Below are 17,183 nucleotides of genomic sequence, written 5' to 3' on the forward strand. Positions count from 1 at the left end.
CCCATCAGCACATTTTGAGTAAAGGGGGTTTGCAAATCCCGGCTCCTAATCTTGGCAGCGGCTCCCTGATTCAGGCCAGATTCCTCCCAGGCTGCCTAGAGGGGCAGAGCTCTTGGCAAGACGGCTGGAGATCACCCATGAAGCTTGGCTGCTCGGGCAGGCCGTTGTTTTCACTTTGGGTCTCCAAGCAAAGATGATTCATCGGCATTCCTCACCTGCTCGTCTTGGAGACAGCCCAGCCCAAAGTCAATCAAGCGAAGCGCCCAGGCAGCTTTCTCAAAGCTTTTTGGTTGGCTGGTGCTTTATTGCCAACATTGACGGAAGACACCTGCTTTCCCTGCGGGGCAGACCCAAGTCGTCTGGCTGGATGCGGTGGGAGAACTTTGGCTTCAGATACAACTTCCATTGCTTGTTTTCTCACCTCTTTGTGGCAAACTCAACGGGGATGGCTCTTCTTATCTCTTTTGGAGAGAACAGGCCTTAGAAGCCAGCTGAAGCAACATCACAGGGACTTGGCAGTGTCTATCACAGAGGTGGCCAAATCGTGGCTCGGGAGCCACATGTGGCTCTTTCACACATTGCGTGGCTCTTGAAGCCCCCACCGCCTCATCAGCTGGCTTGGAGAAGGCATTTAAAGTTAAATTTGCTTTCTTTCTGACCCTCCCTATTCCCTTTCCCCATCCATTTTATTTCCTTCCTTCCTTCCATCCTTCCTTCCTACCTTCCCTCTCTCTCCTCCTTCTCCTTCCTTCCTTCCTTCCTTCCTTCCTTCCTTCCTTCCTTCCTTCCTTCCTTCCTTCCTTCCTTCCTTCCTTCCTTCCTTCCTTCCTTCTTCCCTTCCTCTCCTCCTTCTCCTTCCTTTCTTCTTTCCTTCCTTCCTTCCCTCCCTCCCTCTCCTTCTCCTCCCTCCCTTCCTCCCTCTCCTCCTTCTCCTTCCTTCCTTCCCTCCCTCTCCTCCTTCTCCTTCCTTCCCTCCTTCCTTACTTCCCTCTCTTCCTTCTCCTTCCTTCCTTCCCTTCCTCTCCTCCTTCTCCTTCCCTCCTTCCTTCCTTTCCTTTCTCTCCTCCTTCTCCTTCCTTCCTTCTTTTCTTCTTCCTTCCTTCCCTCCTTCCCTCCTTCCTTCCTTCCTTTGCTCCCTCCCTCCCTCCATCTTGTGGCTCTCAAACATCTGACATTCAATGTCTTTCGGCTCTCAAACATCTGATGTTTATGTGGCTCTTATGTTAAGAAAGTTTGGCCACCCCTGGTCTGTCTCGTGTGCTCTGCAGTGGCCGTGATAATAGCTAGCACTGAAATGGCCCTACATTAAGAGCTCAAAGTCCTTGGCTTTTAATATCAGGCTAGGGGTGTCCATGCCCTGTCCTTTATTACAGCCTTGGGCGGGGGGCAGTGAAACACTATTAGAAATTGTCTACATAGAATATCCGCATACATCACACCTACTTGAGAGAGCCAGTTTGGTGTAGTGGTTAAGTGCGCATCCTCTTATCTGAGAGAACCAGGTTTGATTGCCCACTCCTCCACGTGCACTTTAGGTCAGCCGCATGTTCTCTCAGAGCTGTTCTGCTCAAGAGCAGTTTCCGTCAGAGCTCTCTCAGACCCAGCTACCTCGCAGGCAGTGTGCCCTCTAAGCTGAGTTAGCGTGAGCTAGCTCACAGATTTTTAGCCTCCAGCTCACACATTTTTGTCTTAGCTCAGAAAGGAGGGCCCCAGAGCACACTGACTGATGCGGGAGCTCGCAACTTTAAGGCCAGGAGCTCACAAAGTAGAATTTTTGCTCCCAAGACTGCAGCTTAGAGGGAACAGTGCTCACAGGGTGTCTGTTGTGGGGAGAGGAAGAGAAAGGAGATTGTAAGCCGCTCTGAGACCCCTGAAGGGTGGGGTATAAATCCAATCTCCTCCTCTTCAATTCATTGGTTTTTTTAAAAAAAAGGATACTAAAAAGATCATTTAAAAACCTACCTAACTAAAAGAAATCCTACCATTCAGGGTTAACATTTGCAAGACTTTTGACTACTGCACTGGAGAGTTAGCTGTGCTTATAGGTGTCCTTGCCAAGATCTAAATGCTATAGGTCAGGGGTGGCCAACGGTAGCTCTCCAGATTTTTTTGCCTACAACTCCCATCAGCCCCGGCCATTGGCCATGCTGGCTGGGGCTGATGGGAGTTGTAGGCAAAAAAACATCTGGAGAGCTACCGTTGGCCACCCCTGCTATAGGTGTAAGGTAAGCTATGCTATTTTTAGGTATAATTTCAACAGGGTAGCCTTGGGTTTGTTTTTTTTTCCCTCCGTATCTTCATTTATTCTTCGATCTTCCATGCAGTTGGAAAAAACGAAAGTGAAACGAGAGCTTCTTGTTGCTACGAATGCAGCACCCCATGGAAGATTGAAATTCGTTTATTCAAGTTGATAAGAACTGTGGACTGCTTTGTGGATTGTTTGAATATCATTTCGGACGGGGGGGGGGGATTTTTTTGGAAAAGGGGGGTGTCTTTGTATGTGGGTTAGGATACCTTTTCTATGGACATTTCATCCATAAGAGATAATCTTTGTAGATTGAATATAGAGAGCCCCGTGGTGCAGAGTGGTAAAGCTGCAGTATTGCAGTCCAAGCTCTCTACTTATGACCTGAGTTCGATCCCAGTGGAAGCTGGGTTCAGGTAGCCGGCTTGAGGTTGACAGCCTTCTCTTCTTCCGAAGTTGGTCATATGAGTCCCCAGCTTGCTGGGGGGAAAGTGTAGATGACAGGGGAAGGCAATGGCAAACCACCCCATAAAAAGTCTGCCGTGAAAACGTGATGTGACATCAGCCTCGGAAACGACTGGTGCTTACACAGGGGACTTCCTTTAACTTTCAAGAGCCCCGCGGCGCAGAGTGGTAAAGCTGCAGTCCTGCAGTCCAGTCTCTCTGCTCACGATCTGGGTTCGATCCCAGCAGAAGCTGGGTTCAGGTAGCCGGCTCCAGGTTGACTCAGCCTTCCATCCTTCCGAGGTGGGTCAAAGGAGTCCCCAGCTTGCTGGGGGGAAAGGGTAGATGACTGGGGAAGGCAATGGCAAACCACCCCGTAAAAAGTCTGCCATGAAAATGTCGTGACGTGACGTCACCCCAGAGTCGGGAACGACTGGTGCTTGTAACGGGGGGACGACCTTTACCTTTTAGATTGAATATATCTTTATGCATTCACACTATTTGTGAGGGGTTTTTGAGGCTGGTTGGTCACGGAAACCGAAGTTCTGGTCCCCCCCCCCCCCCCAGCCTGCAGGTAGTGGCTGTAGATCTCTTGGGATTACAGCTGGTTTCCAGGCGACAGAGTTCAATTCCCCTGGAGAGAATGGCCGCATTGGAAGGCGGACTCTATTGCACGATGCCCCGCTGAAGTCCCTCCCCTCCCCAAACCCCGCCTTCCTCAGGCTCCACCCCCAAATCTCCAGCTACTTCCCAGTACCAGAGCTGGCAACCCTGCGTCTCCGGCTATGGCCTGTACTGGCTTGCTGAAACTGGGATCCTACCGTGGGGTTTTGGCATCATTCGATGCATCATGTTAAGACTTCGACTTTGCTTCAGGGTTTTTTTATTATTATTATTAAACTTCTGGTTGGTGGCTAATAGCTCCATATTTTTATCCAATCCCCTCTTGAAGCTGGCTGTGCTCGTAGCTGCCACCACCTCCTGTGGCGGTGAATTCCACATGTTAATCACCCTTTGGGTGAAGAAGTACTTCCTTTTATCCGTTTTAACCTGTCTGCTCAGCAATTTCATCGAATGCCCACCAGTTCTTGTATTGAGAGAAAGGGAGAAAAGGACTTCTTTCTCTCTTCCATGCATAATCTTGTAAACCTCTATGGTGTCACCCCGCAGTCGACGTTTCTCCAAGCTAAAGAGCCCCAGGCATTTCAACCTTTCTTCATAGGGAAAGTGCTCCTACCCTTTAATCATTCTAGTTGCCCTTTTCTGCACTTTTTCCAATGCTATAATATCCTTTTTGAGGTGCGGTGACCAGAATTGTACACAGTATTCCAAATGAAACCGCACCATCGATTTATACAGGGGCATTATGATGCTGGCTGATTTGTTTTCAATTCCCTTCCTGATAATTCCCAGCATGCTGCTTATATTGTCTTACTCTGTGTAACCCATCTCGAGTCTGTCCCAGTGAGAAAGGTGGATGAGAAATAATGTAAATAAATAATTTATGATTTTGTTTTTCCCCTGCATTTCTGGGAGCCCCCCCCCCCCCCCAAGTATTTAGCCTCTGACTTTTCTGTGGGTGACCCCACTGTTCTTCCACCCCTCACAATTGACACTATTCTCCCTAGTTTACTGCTGGGTATAGCAGGGGTGGCCAAACTTGCTTAATGTAAGAGCTACATAGAATAAACATCAGATACTTGAGAGCCGGAAGGAAGGAAGTTGAATAGATGGGGGGGTAGGAGGGAGAGGTGAAAAGAAAGCAACTTTAACTTTAAATCCATTCTCCATGCCGGCTGACAGGGTGGTGGGGACTTCGAGAAAAACACAATGTGTGTGAAAGAGCCACATGTGGTTCCCAAGCCACAGTTTGGCCCCCCAAATATATGTATAGTGACGCCTAGTGGTGATCTTTAACTATTGATGTCATTCTGGCATCATAAAGCCTTTCTGCTGGCACAGCTTTCTTAAGTGACGTGACAAAAGTATTGTCGTCTCTCTCCCCCCCTGCCCCATGCAGAAGTTATTATCGTGATTTTTGTATTGGGTGACTGTTCCCTGGAAATTGCCTCTTGTGTAGGACACTGTCTTATTGACAGAAGTTTCTGGTGCACTGTGTGTGCGCGTGCTGGGGGTGCGTGTGTGCATACACGCAAGAGGAAGCAGAAGAAGAATTGCAGATTTATACCCTACCCTTCTCTTTGAATCAGAGCAGCTTACAATCTCCTATATATCCTCCCCCCACAGCAGACACCCTGTGAGGTGGGTGGGGCTGGGAGGGCTCTTGCAGCAGCTGCCCTTTCAAGGACAACAACACATTTTATTTATATCCCGCCCTCCCCGCCGGAGCAGGCTCAGGGTGGCTCACAACAAAATTCATTGAATTATACATTGAGTTAAAATACATTAGGTTATAATTAGCAATATAAACCAGCAGGTAATTAAAAACTATTAAAATTCTAAAAACAATAAGTTAGTGTTAGTAAGTTGATATGTTGGCGCTATTCAGATGATGAATTTACTTAGCAATTTACTCAGTGAAAGCCATTCGAAAGAGAACGGTCTTGCAGGCCCTGCGGAACTGTTCAAAGTCCCGCAGGGCCCGCATTTCTTCTGGAAGCTGATTCCACAGCTGTGGAGCCATAACAGAGAAAGCCCGAGTACGGGTACTCTGGAGTTTTGCGTCTTTTGGCCCGGGAATAGTCAGCAGGTTCTTCCCTGCTGACCTCAGTGCTCTCTGGGGTTCATACGGGGAGAGATGGTCCCTAAGGTAGGCAGCTCCTGCGATAGCTATGGCTGACCCAAGGCCATTCCAGAAGCTGCAAGTGGAGGAATGGGGACTCAAACCCGGTTCTCCCAGATAAGAGTTCGCACACTTAACCCAATACACCAAACTGGCTCTCCAAGGAGACTTGTGATTTAAGGACAGGGTGGGGAGAGTAAAGAGTAGACAAACCGGAAGAGTTTCCGGCTACACATTAGGAAGGACTTCCTGACAGAGCAGTTCCTCAGTGGAACAGGCTTCCTCCTCGTGAGGTGGTGGGCTCTCCTTCCTTGGAGGTTTTTCAGCAAAAGCTAGATGGCCAACTGACAGCAGTGCAGATCCTGTGAATATAGGGGGAGGCGTTTGTGAATTTCCTGCATTGTGCTGGACGCCTCCAGTAGATGTTAAAAGCTTGTTTGAACCGTTCTCTCAGATGACCCTGGGGGTACCCTCCAACTCTGTGATTCTGTGAAAGAGAACTTTTTCTTCCTTTCCAAAGTCCTAGAATGTGAGGGCACCCGATGAAGCTGGTGGGCGGGCAGGAGATTCAGGATGGAACAAAAGAAATACTTCTGTACACAGTGGGGTATTAAAATGTGGAATTCGCTGCCAGAGGATGTAGTGATGGTATCACTCTACTCTGCTCTGGTAAGACCTCACCTGGAGTCTTGTGTTCAGTTTTGGGCACCACATTTTAAGGAGATAGAATGGGTCCAGAGGAGGGCGACGAAGATGGTGAGGGGTCTGGAGACCAAGTCCTATGAGGAAAGTTTGAAAGAGCTGGGCATGTTTAGCCTGGAGAGGAGGCGGCTGAGAGGTGATAGGATCATCATCTTCAAATACTTGAAGGGCTGTGCTATAGAGGATGGTGTGGAATTGTTTTATGTGGCCCCAGAAGGTAGGACCAGAACCAATGGGGTTGAATCTGGCTCAACATTAGGAAGAACTTCCTGACCGTGAGAGTGGTTCTTCATGGAACAGGCTTCCTCCTTGGGAGGTGGTGGGCTCTCCTTCCTTGGAGGTTTTTAAACAGAGGCTAGATTGCCATCTGACAGCAATGAGGATCCTGTGATCCTCCAGTATCATAATATCCCTGTATAAATCGATGGTGCGGTCTCATTTGGAGTACTGTGTGCAGTTCTGGTCGTCGCACCTCAAAAAGGATATTATAGCATTGGAGAAAGTCCAGAAAAGGGCAACTAGAATGATTCAAGGGTTGGAAGACTTTCCCTATGAAGAAAGGTTAAAACGCTTGGGACTCTTTAGCTTGAAGAAACGTCGACTGCGGGGTGACATGATAGAGGTTTACAAGATAATGCATGGGATGGAGAAAGAAGTACTTTTCTCACTTTCTCACAATACAAGAACTCGTGGGCATTTGATGAAATTGCTGAGCAGACAGGTTAAAACGGATAAAAGGAAGTACTTCTTCACCCAAAGGGTGATTAACATGTGGAATTCACTGCCACAGGAGGTGGTGGCGGCCACAAGTATAGCCACCTTCAAGAAGGGTTTAGATAAAAATATGGAGCACAGGTCCATCAGTGGCTATTAGCCACAGTGTATGTGTGTATATAAAATTTTTTGCCACTGTGTGACACAAAGTGTTGGACTTGATGGGCCGTTGGCCTGATCCAACATGGCTTCTCTTTGTTCTTATGTTCTTAGGAGGAGGTGTTAGTGGGTTTCCTGCATTGTGCAGGCGGGGTTGGACTAGATGACCCTGGATGTCCCTTCCAATTCTATGACTGTGATTCTAGTGATTGCCATAAGTATAGACAGCTTTAAAAGAGGGTTCCTCAGATTCATGGAGGAGAGGTCTATGGGTGGCTACTAGCCATAGTGAGTGAAGGGGGCCTTCATCTTCAGCGGCAGCAAACTCTAAATCCCAGTGCCAGGGGCAACATCAAGGGGCGGCCATGCCTTCTCTGCCCTGTTGTGGGTTGTCCAAAGGAAATGGTTGCGAGACATGGTGCTGGACCAAATGGACCTTCACTGCGCTCTTCTTACTTTGGTCTTTTTGCCCTGTTGTTGGCCATTCAGAGGAACTGGTTGACTGCTGCGTGAGACAGGATAAGAACATAAGGGAAACCATGTTGGATCTGCTAGTGGCCCATCCAGTCCAACACTCTGTGTCACACAGTGACCAAAAAAACCAGGTGCCATCAAGAGGTCCATCAGTGGGGCCAGGACACTGGAAACCCTCCCACTGTTGCCCCCCCCCCCCCCAAGCACCAAGAAGACAAAGCATCCTTGCCCCAGACAGAGAGTTCCAACAATACGCTGTGGCTAATAGCCACTGTTGGACCTCTGTTCCAGATGTTGATCCAATCTCCTCTTGAAGCTATCTGTCCTTAAGAACATAAGAGAAGCCATGTTGGATCAGGTCAATGGCCCATCCAGTCCAACGCTGTGTCACACAGCAGCCAAAAAACCCAGGGGCCATCAGGAGGTCCATCAGTGGGGCCAGGACACTAGAAGCCCTCCCACTGTTGCCCCCCCCCCCAAGCACCAAGAATATAGAGCATCACTTGCCCCAGATAGAGAGTTCCAACAATTTTTTGTTGTTCAGTCGCACAGTCGAGTCCGACTCTGCGACCCCATGGACAAAGTCACACCAGGCCCTCCTGTCTTCCACCATCCTCCGAAGTCTACTCAAATTCGTGTTTGTTACATCAGTAATAATAATAATAATAATTTTTATTTATATCCCGCCCTCCCCGTCTAGGCGGCTCAGGGCGGCTAACAACATTTCACACAATTAACATAAATAGATAAAACTTTAAATTTAACAATTAAAAAGAAATTAAACATAAAAACCAGTTAATTAAGTTAAAATACATAATTCAAATTACATTAAATATATCTGGCAGCAATAAAATTGTTTGGCGCTGGTTCTGCCAGTTTAGAAAGTTCCGTGATCGTATTATAGATGGCGGTTCTTTATTCTTAGCAACTCAGCAGTCGATATCGGCATAGGCTTGTCTGAAAAGGGCGGTCTTGCAGGCCCTGCGGAACTGGTCAAGGTTCCGCAGGGCCCGCACTTCCTCCGGAAGTTGGTTCCACAGTGCCGGAGCCGCGGCTGAAAAGGCCCGTGTTCTGGTGTTTTGAAGTTTGACCTTTCTCGGCCCAGGGATGGTCACTTTATTTTTACCCATTGACCTCAGTGCCCTCTGGGGTTCATATGGGGAGAGACGGTCCCTTAGGTAGGCTGGTCCTCGGCCATATAGGGCTTTAAAGGTAATAACCAACACTTTGTACTGGACTCGGTAGGTAATTGGCAGCCAGTGCAGTTCGCGCAGCCCCGGCCGTATGTGCTCCCATTTCGAGAGCCCCAATAGTAGCCTGGCCGACGCGTTCTGCACCAGCTGCAACTTCCGGGTCCGGCACAGAGGTAGCCCCAAGTAGAGGGCATTACAGTAGTCCAATCTTGAGGTGACCATGGATCACTGTTGCGAGGTCGCGGCGTTCTAGAAAGGGGGCCAACTGCCTCGCCCGCTTCAGGTGGAAGAATGCTGACTTGGCAGTGGCTGCTATCTGGGCCTCCATTGATAATGAAGGCTCCAGTAAAACGGCCAAACTCTTTACCTGGCGCACTGGTTTCAATGGTGCGCCGTCGAAGGTTGGGAGAGCTATTTCCCCTCCTAGCGCGCCGCGACCCACACAAAGGACCTCTGTCTTCGCTGGGTTCAACTTCAGCCCACTCAATCTGAGCCACGTCGCTACAGCCTGCAGCGCCCGATCTAGATTCCCTGGGGCGAAGCCGGGCCGGCTGTCCATTAACAGATAGAGCTGGGTGTCATCTGCATATTGATGGCAACCCAGCCCAAACCTCCGGACAATCTGGGCAAGGGGGCGCATATAAATGTTGAATAACATTGGGGAGAGAACTGCCCCCTGAGGCACCCCACAATCAAGTGTGTGCCTCTGGGATCGCCCACCCCCAATAGCCACCCTTTGTCCCCGACCAGAGAGGAAGGAGGAAAGCCATTGCAAGGCCAGCCCCCCAACCCCTATGTCGGCAAGGCGGCGCTTTAGCAACTGATGGTCGACTGTGTCAAATGCCGCCGACAGGTCTAATAACATCAGTACCGCAGTCCCGCCCCGATCCAGATGTCGCTGAAGGTCATCTACCAAGGCGACCAGCACCGTCTCCGTCCCATGGCCCGGTCGGAACCCAGACTGGCACGGGTCGAGAACGGAAGCGTCATCTAGGAACCTCTGCAGCTGCAACGCCACTGCCCTCTCAATGATTTTACCTAAAAACGGTAAATTAGACACCGGGCGGTAATTCGCCAATTCGGCCGGGTCTGCTGTGCATTTTTTTAAGAGAGGGCGAACCAACGCCTCTTTCAAGGGCGTTGGAAAATGCCCCTCAGTGAGGGATCTATTTATGATGTCCCATAAAGGACATCTAAGCTCCCTCTGGCAAGATTTAATCAGCCAAGAGGGGCAAGGATCCAAATCGCATGTTGTTGGGCGAGCAGCGGAGAGGATCCCATCGACTTCCTCCAGGTTGAGTGGGTCGAAGTGATCCAGTACCAGATCCGAAGATAGGCACGGAGCCTCAATTTCGCTCACTGTATCCAAGGTGGTAGGCAGGTCTTGGCGGAGCAATGAGATTTTATCTGCAAAGTAACACTGTCCATCCATCTCGTCTTTTGCCGTCCCCTTCTTCTTTTGCCTTCTGTCTTTCCTAGCTTCAGGATCTTCTCCAGGGAGTGCTCCCTTCTCATTTGGTGGCCTAAGTATTTGAGCTTCAGCTTCAGCATCTGACCTTCCAGGGAACAGTCTGGATTGATTTCCCTTAGGACTGACTGATTTGATCTTTTTGCAGTCCAAGGGACTCTCAAGAGTCTTCTCCAGAGCCACTGATGGACCTCTGCTCCAGATGTTGATCCACTCCCCTCTTGAAGCAGTCTATGCTTGTAGCTGCCACCACCTCCTGTGGCAGTGAATTCCACATGCTAATCACCCTTTGGGTGAAGAAGGACTTCCTCTTATCAGTTGTAACCCGGCTGCTCAGCAGTTTCATTGAATGTCCACGAGGATGCTGGACTAGGTGAACCTCCACTGGTCTGATCCAGCAAGGCTGCTTTGCCGATAAAGAGTGCTTGTCGCATCTGTTTTGCTGTTGTAGCCGTGTAGCTGTGAATCGTAGCACAGACGTTGCTGTGAATCGTACCACAGACGTTGCTTCGGTTAACACTTAGGCCATATTTGAGAAATAGTCTCGTAGCATCTTGTGGAGACCACACAGTATCAACTGACAGCGATCAGGAAATCCCCAAGCTTTGTTACCCAGTGGGAAGTCCGATTGATTGACTGATTGATCAGATTTATATCCCGCCCTCCCCCGACAGGCTCAGGGCGGCTAACGACAGTTTAAAAACATTAGAAGAAGATGATATTGGATTTCTATCCCGCCCTCCACTCCAAAGAGTCTCAGAGCGGCTCACAATCTCCTTTCCCTCCCTCCCCCACAACAGACACCCTGTGAGGTAGATGAAGATATTGGATTTCTATCCCGCCCTCCACTCCAAAGAGTCTCAGAGCGGCTCACAATCTCCTTTCCCTTCCTCCCCCACAACAGGCACCCTGTGAGGTGGGTGGGGCTGAGAGGGCTCTCCCAGCAGCTGCCCTTTCAAGGACAACCTCTGCCAGAGCTATGGCTGACCCAAGGCCATGCCAGCAGGTGCAAGTGGAGGAGGGGGGAATCAAACCCGGTTCTCCCAGATAAGAGTCCGCACACTTAACCACTACACCAAACTGGATTAGCAATTTACAAACATATTAAAATTAAGTACATAAAAGCATTTCCATACATATTAAAAATCCAAGATGGCCAGTTTCCGATTTCCATTATATTAATTCAGTGAGATCGTCAATGCTGAAGGTAATAGCCACCTCCCCCTAACCATTAAAGGCGAGCTTGAATAGTTCAGTCTTACAGGCCCTGCGGATCTGTGGCAGGTCCCGCAGGGCCCTGCTGTTTTCGGGGAGGGCATTCCACAAAGTGGGGGCTATTCCCGAGAACGCTCCGGCTCTAGTGCTGGTCAATCGAGCTTCTTTCGGCCCAGGGATCTTAAGGAGATTTTGAGACCCTGAACATAGTGCTCTCTGGGGTGCGTATGGGGAGAGGCGGTCCCAAAGGTAGACGGGTCCCAGGCCACATAGGGCTTTCAAGGTTATAACCAGCACCTTGAAGCGAATCTGGAACGCCACAGGCAACCAGTTATAGCACATCGTATAGTACAAATGTTGCTTCTTGCTCTATTTCAATTTTTACATCAGATTTTCTTCTTGCCGGAGATAAGATCTGTTCTCTAGACATGTCGGCTGTGCTGAACGGAGCTTGAGATCAGGACTTTGACCTTCCTGGGCTTGTGTCCGTCTCTGTGAACAGAAATTGATCTTTTCCTCCGTTTTTCTCTTTTTGTCCTTTCTCGTGACTGTTACTTCAGTCCATCTTCTTCGCAGAGTGTCGAACACACACACACACACACACACACACAGGTCTAGGGGTTTGGGCTATGCCCTTTCAAACCTGGGAGGGGAAGGAGAAAAAAAATAGCTAAAAATAATTTATAACTTTGCAAAGCCTGTTTTTTTAAGGGTTCTTGTGGTCTAGTGGCTTTACTGGTCACAGGCCTGCAAAATAACAAGTCAAACTGTAGAAAAATATACACAGGCTTTATTTAAAAAGCGAAAGGGGAACATAAAACCAAACAAAAGATAACACAGTGTGCGCAGAGGAAAACGCTCAAAATAAAAGTCTATAGGCAGCCAGCCAACTAGCTCCTACACTTGACCGTGTAGCATTCCACGACACAGTTATCGTCTTGATAATGTCTGTGATCTTCCTATCTGTGATCTGTCTTGGTGTGGCTTCTAGCCAGATTATATCCCAGTTGTTACATAAGTAACTAATTGATTGGCCAGTCCTGCACGTGATCTAATTTAGAGCTGTCAACTAACTCTGATCTAGATGACATGCTGTCAGAGTGAGATCTATATATGAACATATGAAGCTGCCTTCTACTGAATTAGACCCTCCTGGGTCCATCAAAGTCAGTATTGTCTACTCAGACTGGCAGCAGCTCTCCAGGGTCTCCAGCTGAGGTTTTTCACCTCTACTTGCCTGGACCCTTTTTAGTTGGAGATGCCGGGGATTGAACCTGGGACCTTCTGCTTCTCAAGCAGATGCTCTACCACTGAGCCACCATCCCTCCCCTATCATATGAACATATGAAGGTGCGTTCTACTGAATCAGACCCTGGGTCCATCAAAGGCAGTCTTGTCTACTCAGACTGGCAGCGGCTCTCCATGGTCTCAAGCTGAGGTTTTTCACGCCTATTGCCTCGATCCTTTTTTGTTGGAGATGCCAAGATTGAACCTGGGACCTTCTTGCTTACCCAGCAGATACTCTGCCACTGAGCCACAATCCCACTTTAGAATGGGCTTCAATTCTCATATATATGAACATATGAAGCTGCCTTGTCTACTCAGACTGGCAGCGGCTCTCCAGGGTCTCAAGCTGAGTTTTCTCAAGCTGAGTTTTTTCACCCCTACTTGCCTGGACCCTTTTTAGTTGGAGATGCCGGAGATTGAACCTGGGACCTTCTGCTTACCAAGCAGATGCTCTGCCACTGAGCCACCATCCCTCCCTTATCATGCGAACATATAAAGGTGCCTTCTACTGAATCAGACCCCGGGTCCATCAAAGTCAGTCTTGTCTACTCAGACTGGCAGCAGCTCTCCACGGTCTCAAGCTGAGGTTCTTCACACCTACTTGCCTGGACCCTTTTTAGTTGGAGATGCCAGGGATTGAACCTGGGACGTTCTGCTTCCCAAGCAGATGCTCTACCGCTGAGCCACCGTCCCTCCCCTAAATGATCTACCGTCAAATGGACACCATTCCTGTTGCTTGCCATGTGCTTTTAGAAAGTGGGCAGGGCCAGATGGGGCTTTTGCCCAGTAAGGCTTCTGATTGGCCCTTGGGCATTTGATTGACTGAGCAGATTTTTTTTAAAAAAAATTGACTCAGCGGCAGCTGCCACCAAAGTACCAGGATCTTTAATGTGTGCCTGCCAGCAAGTGACTGAGTGCAATAATGCCTTGTAGGATTTTCCAGAAGTCCTTGCAGGGTCAAAAGGGTTGGGGACCCCGAGTTTGGGGAAGGCAGCTTCTGTTGCTCATTGATAATTTACAATAATTTCTGTTTTCTCAGTCTGGACAGTAGTTACTACAAGTTCCTGTCTGGAAACATTGTACTAAGGTACATTGGGCCAAAAGGGCATTAAAATAATACCTTGCGTAGTACAAGATATACAAAAGAAACACAAAAAGCTGCCTATTGGTAGAGATGTGAAGACCTGGAAAAAAACCAGAAAATTTGGGGGGGGGGGGGGAAACGGGGTTTTCCCCCATTTTTTCCCCCTGAAGCCTTTTTTGTCGTTTTCCGAAAAATTGAAGAAAAGAAAAGGGGGGAAAAATGATTATGGAACGTTTTATTTTAACATGGTGAAGAAAATATTGTAAGACAAGATGTTCAGATATTTTCCAAATCATTTCTAAAAAATAGGTATGTTATCAGATTATTCTACTTTGTGTGTCCTAGGTCAGGCCCATTCATTGAAACTTAGTTCTACACTCCCTTCTATACACTTCCCCCCCCTCTTCAGTTATTTTTATGAGAATGAGTTTTTTTTATATTCATTGAATACTGCGGAGAGGAAATATGAATAATTGTTACTTCTGGATTTTTAAAAATTGTTTGGTGGAAGTTTTTTTTTGTCTGTTCCACATAAACTAGTAAACAGTTCAGGAGATTGTTGCTCCATTTGCTACAATTACAAATAAATATTATTTTAAAAGTCAATTGTTTGTAATAATTGTTTGGATACGCTGTATTTTTAATACGCTAGTTGTGATAATTTCATGCCAAGTAAAATTGTCCATAGGCATATTTTATGTTCCTGAAGTAACAGAATGACTTTCAATCCGGAAAAGAAAAAAAAAGTGCTAATGTAGCATTTTTTTCCATTTTTCCAAAAATTTCCATTTTTCCCCGAAAAATTCCGGAAATTTTACATCTCTACTTATTGGTAGTCTCTTGTTAGGAAACCTGGGGGGAGTGAAATCATTGAAAATTGGAAGATTTTTTTTTTTTGAGTGGATTTGATGATGAAGGGGGGGGGGATTAGATCATAGAAAAAAAGAGCTTTTTTTGGTAATTTCAGGGTTATTGTCAAGTTTGTAACTTACATTTGTCATAGAGAAAACTGGGAGTCTCTTCTTTATATTCTTGATATATTTTCTCTTTCTCTCATCTTTTTATCTCTTCGTTTTCTTTAACGTATTTCTTTTTTTAAATACCTGTTGTAAAACAATCTGTGATAAAAATGGTAAAAAAGAAAATTGAAAGAGATGACCCCCCTTCCAATTAATCTATTGAAGTTAGATGCACATGGATGCTAGTAAACATGTCTGTGGTCTTATTCACAAGGCCACTGGGAAATACAGAGGCAGCTGCTATCGGCCAGAAATATGGAAGCTGCAGTAAGAAGCGCGCCTCCAATCTTGGGTCTTGCTTTCTTTGAGGGAGATGTCCCTTGACTGAGCAAAGCTGTGTTACAGGGGGTCATCTTGGTGTAGTGGTTAAGTGTGCGGACTCTTATCTGGGAGAACCGGGTTTGATTCCCCACTCTTCTACTTGCACCTGCTGAAATGGCCTTGGGTCAGCCAGAGCTCTCTTATCTGGGAGAACCGGGTTTGACTCCCCACTCCTCCACTTGCACCTGCTGGAATGGCCTTGGGTCAGCCAGAGCTCTCTTATCTGGGAGAACCGGGTTTGATTCCCCACTCCTCCACTTGCACCTGCTGGAATGGCCTTGGGTCAGCCATAGCTCTCTTATCTGGGAGAACCGGGTTTGATTCCCCACGCCTCCACTTGCACCTGCTGGAATGGCCTTGGGTCAGCCAGAGCTCTCTTATCTGGGAGAACCGGGTTTGATTCCCCCCTCCTCCACTTGCAGCTGCTGGGATGGCCTTGGGTCAGCCAGAGCTCTCTTATCTGGGAGAACCAGGTTTGATTCCCCACTCCTCCCCTTGCACCTGCTGGAATGGCCTTGGGTCAGCCATAGCTCTCTTATCTGGGAGAACCGGGTTTGATTCCCCACTCCTCCACTTGCACCTGCTGGAATGGCCTTGGGTCAGCCAGAGCTCTCTTATCTGGGAGAACCGGGTTTGATTCCCCACTCCTCCACTTGCACCTGCTGGAATGGCCTTGGGTCAACCAGAGCTCTCGCAGAGGTTGTCGTTGAAAGGGCAGCTGCTGTAAAAAGCTCTCTCAGCTCCACCCGCCTCACAGGTGTCTGTTGTGGGGGAGGGAGATAAAGGAGATTGTAGGCCGCTCTGAGACTCTGTCCTTGAAAGGGCAGCTTCTGGGAGAGCTCTCTCAGCTGCACCCACCTCACAGGGTGTCTTTTGTGGGGGGAGAAGATATGGGAGATTGTAGGCCGCTCTGAGACTCTGTCCTTGAAAGGGCAGCTTCTGGGAGAGCCCTCTCAGCCCCACCCCCTCACAGGGTGTCTGTTGTGGGGAGGAAGGGAAAGGAGATTGTAGGCTGCTCTGAGACTCTGTCCATGAAAGGGCAGCTTCTGGGACAGCTCTCTCAGCCCCACCTACCTCACAGGGTGTCTGTTGTGGGGAGAGGAGATTGTAAGCCGCTCTGGGTCTCTGATCCAGATAGAAGGGCGGGGTATAAATCTGCAGTCTTCTTTCTTCTTCTCCTTCAGTCGCACAGTGATGATCCTGTTGCCGGGGTGGCAGCTGTTGCTGAGGCAACATTTCAAAAAATCTGCTCTGCCAATCTGAAGCCTTGCTGAGTGGAAGCCTAATCTGGACCTGCCCACTTTATAAAAATGCCTGGCAGGTGCCAGAAAAGGTGTAGAAGGGCACCGTGATGCCCACGGTCACCGCGTTGGGAACCCCTGCTCTGTTACATCCGGACACCACATTGACTTGATTTCTCTCTCCCAGGTACTATTTCCGAAACTGGCACGGGATGAACGATAAAGAGCCGGCCGTCTGTCGCAGCATTCCTCGCCTGAGCGACGCGGAGGACAAGAGGGGGGAACAAGGCAGTGCCCTGCTGGATAGATCGTCCTTCAAGTATCTCTTTGAGCAAGTACGCACCTTTGTTCAGATTTAGCCCGCGGTGTCTGACAGCAAGTGCCTGACAGTGTGTCTTTTTGAGCTGTTAGATCCAAATGGGCAGCTGTGTTGGTCTGAAGCAGCAGAGCAAAGTAAGAGTCAAGTGCACCTTTAAGACCAACCAAGTTTTATTCAGAATGTAAGCTTTGATATGCATACATACTTCTTCAGACGAGGGGATGGGGTACAGTGAGCTGAAATATACATAACTGAAGAAGAAGAAGATACTGGTTTATATCCCGCCCTCCACTCCGAATCTTAGAGCGGCTCACGATCTCCTTTATCTTCCTCCCCCTCATAAGAACATAAGAGAAGCCATGTTGGATCAGGCCAGTGGCCCATCCAGTCCAACACTCTGTGTCACGCAGTGGCCAAAAATATATATATATATATATACACACACACACACACACACTGTGGCTAATAGCCACTGATGGACCTCTGCTCCATATTGGCCTTTTTTATTGCAATCGCACACTGTCTTGACATTTTCAGTGAGTTATCTACCACAAC

At 48.2% G+C, this 17,183-nt stretch overlaps 1 protein-coding gene across 2 annotated transcripts in view; it reads left to right on the forward strand.

Annotated features, from left to right (window-relative positions):
* TYK2 (tyrosine kinase 2) overlaps positions 1-17,183 on the forward strand; it is an 87,570-nt gene that overhangs the window by 17,603 nt on the left and 52,784 nt on the right. For both annotated transcript variants that reach the window (XM_060253469.1, XM_060253470.1), the window contains exon 3: positions 16,497-16,644. In XM_060253469.1, the coding sequence (XP_060109452.1) occupies positions 16,497-16,644 (148 nt within the window). The remainder of the gene's footprint in view (positions 1-16,496; positions 16,645-17,183) is intronic.

This window comes from Heteronotia binoei, chromosome 13 (assembly GCF_032191835.1).
Source record: "Heteronotia binoei isolate CCM8104 ecotype False Entrance Well chromosome 13, APGP_CSIRO_Hbin_v1, whole genome shotgun sequence".
Classification (NCBI taxonomy): Eukaryota; Metazoa; Chordata; class Lepidosauria; order Squamata; family Gekkonidae; genus Heteronotia; species Heteronotia binoei.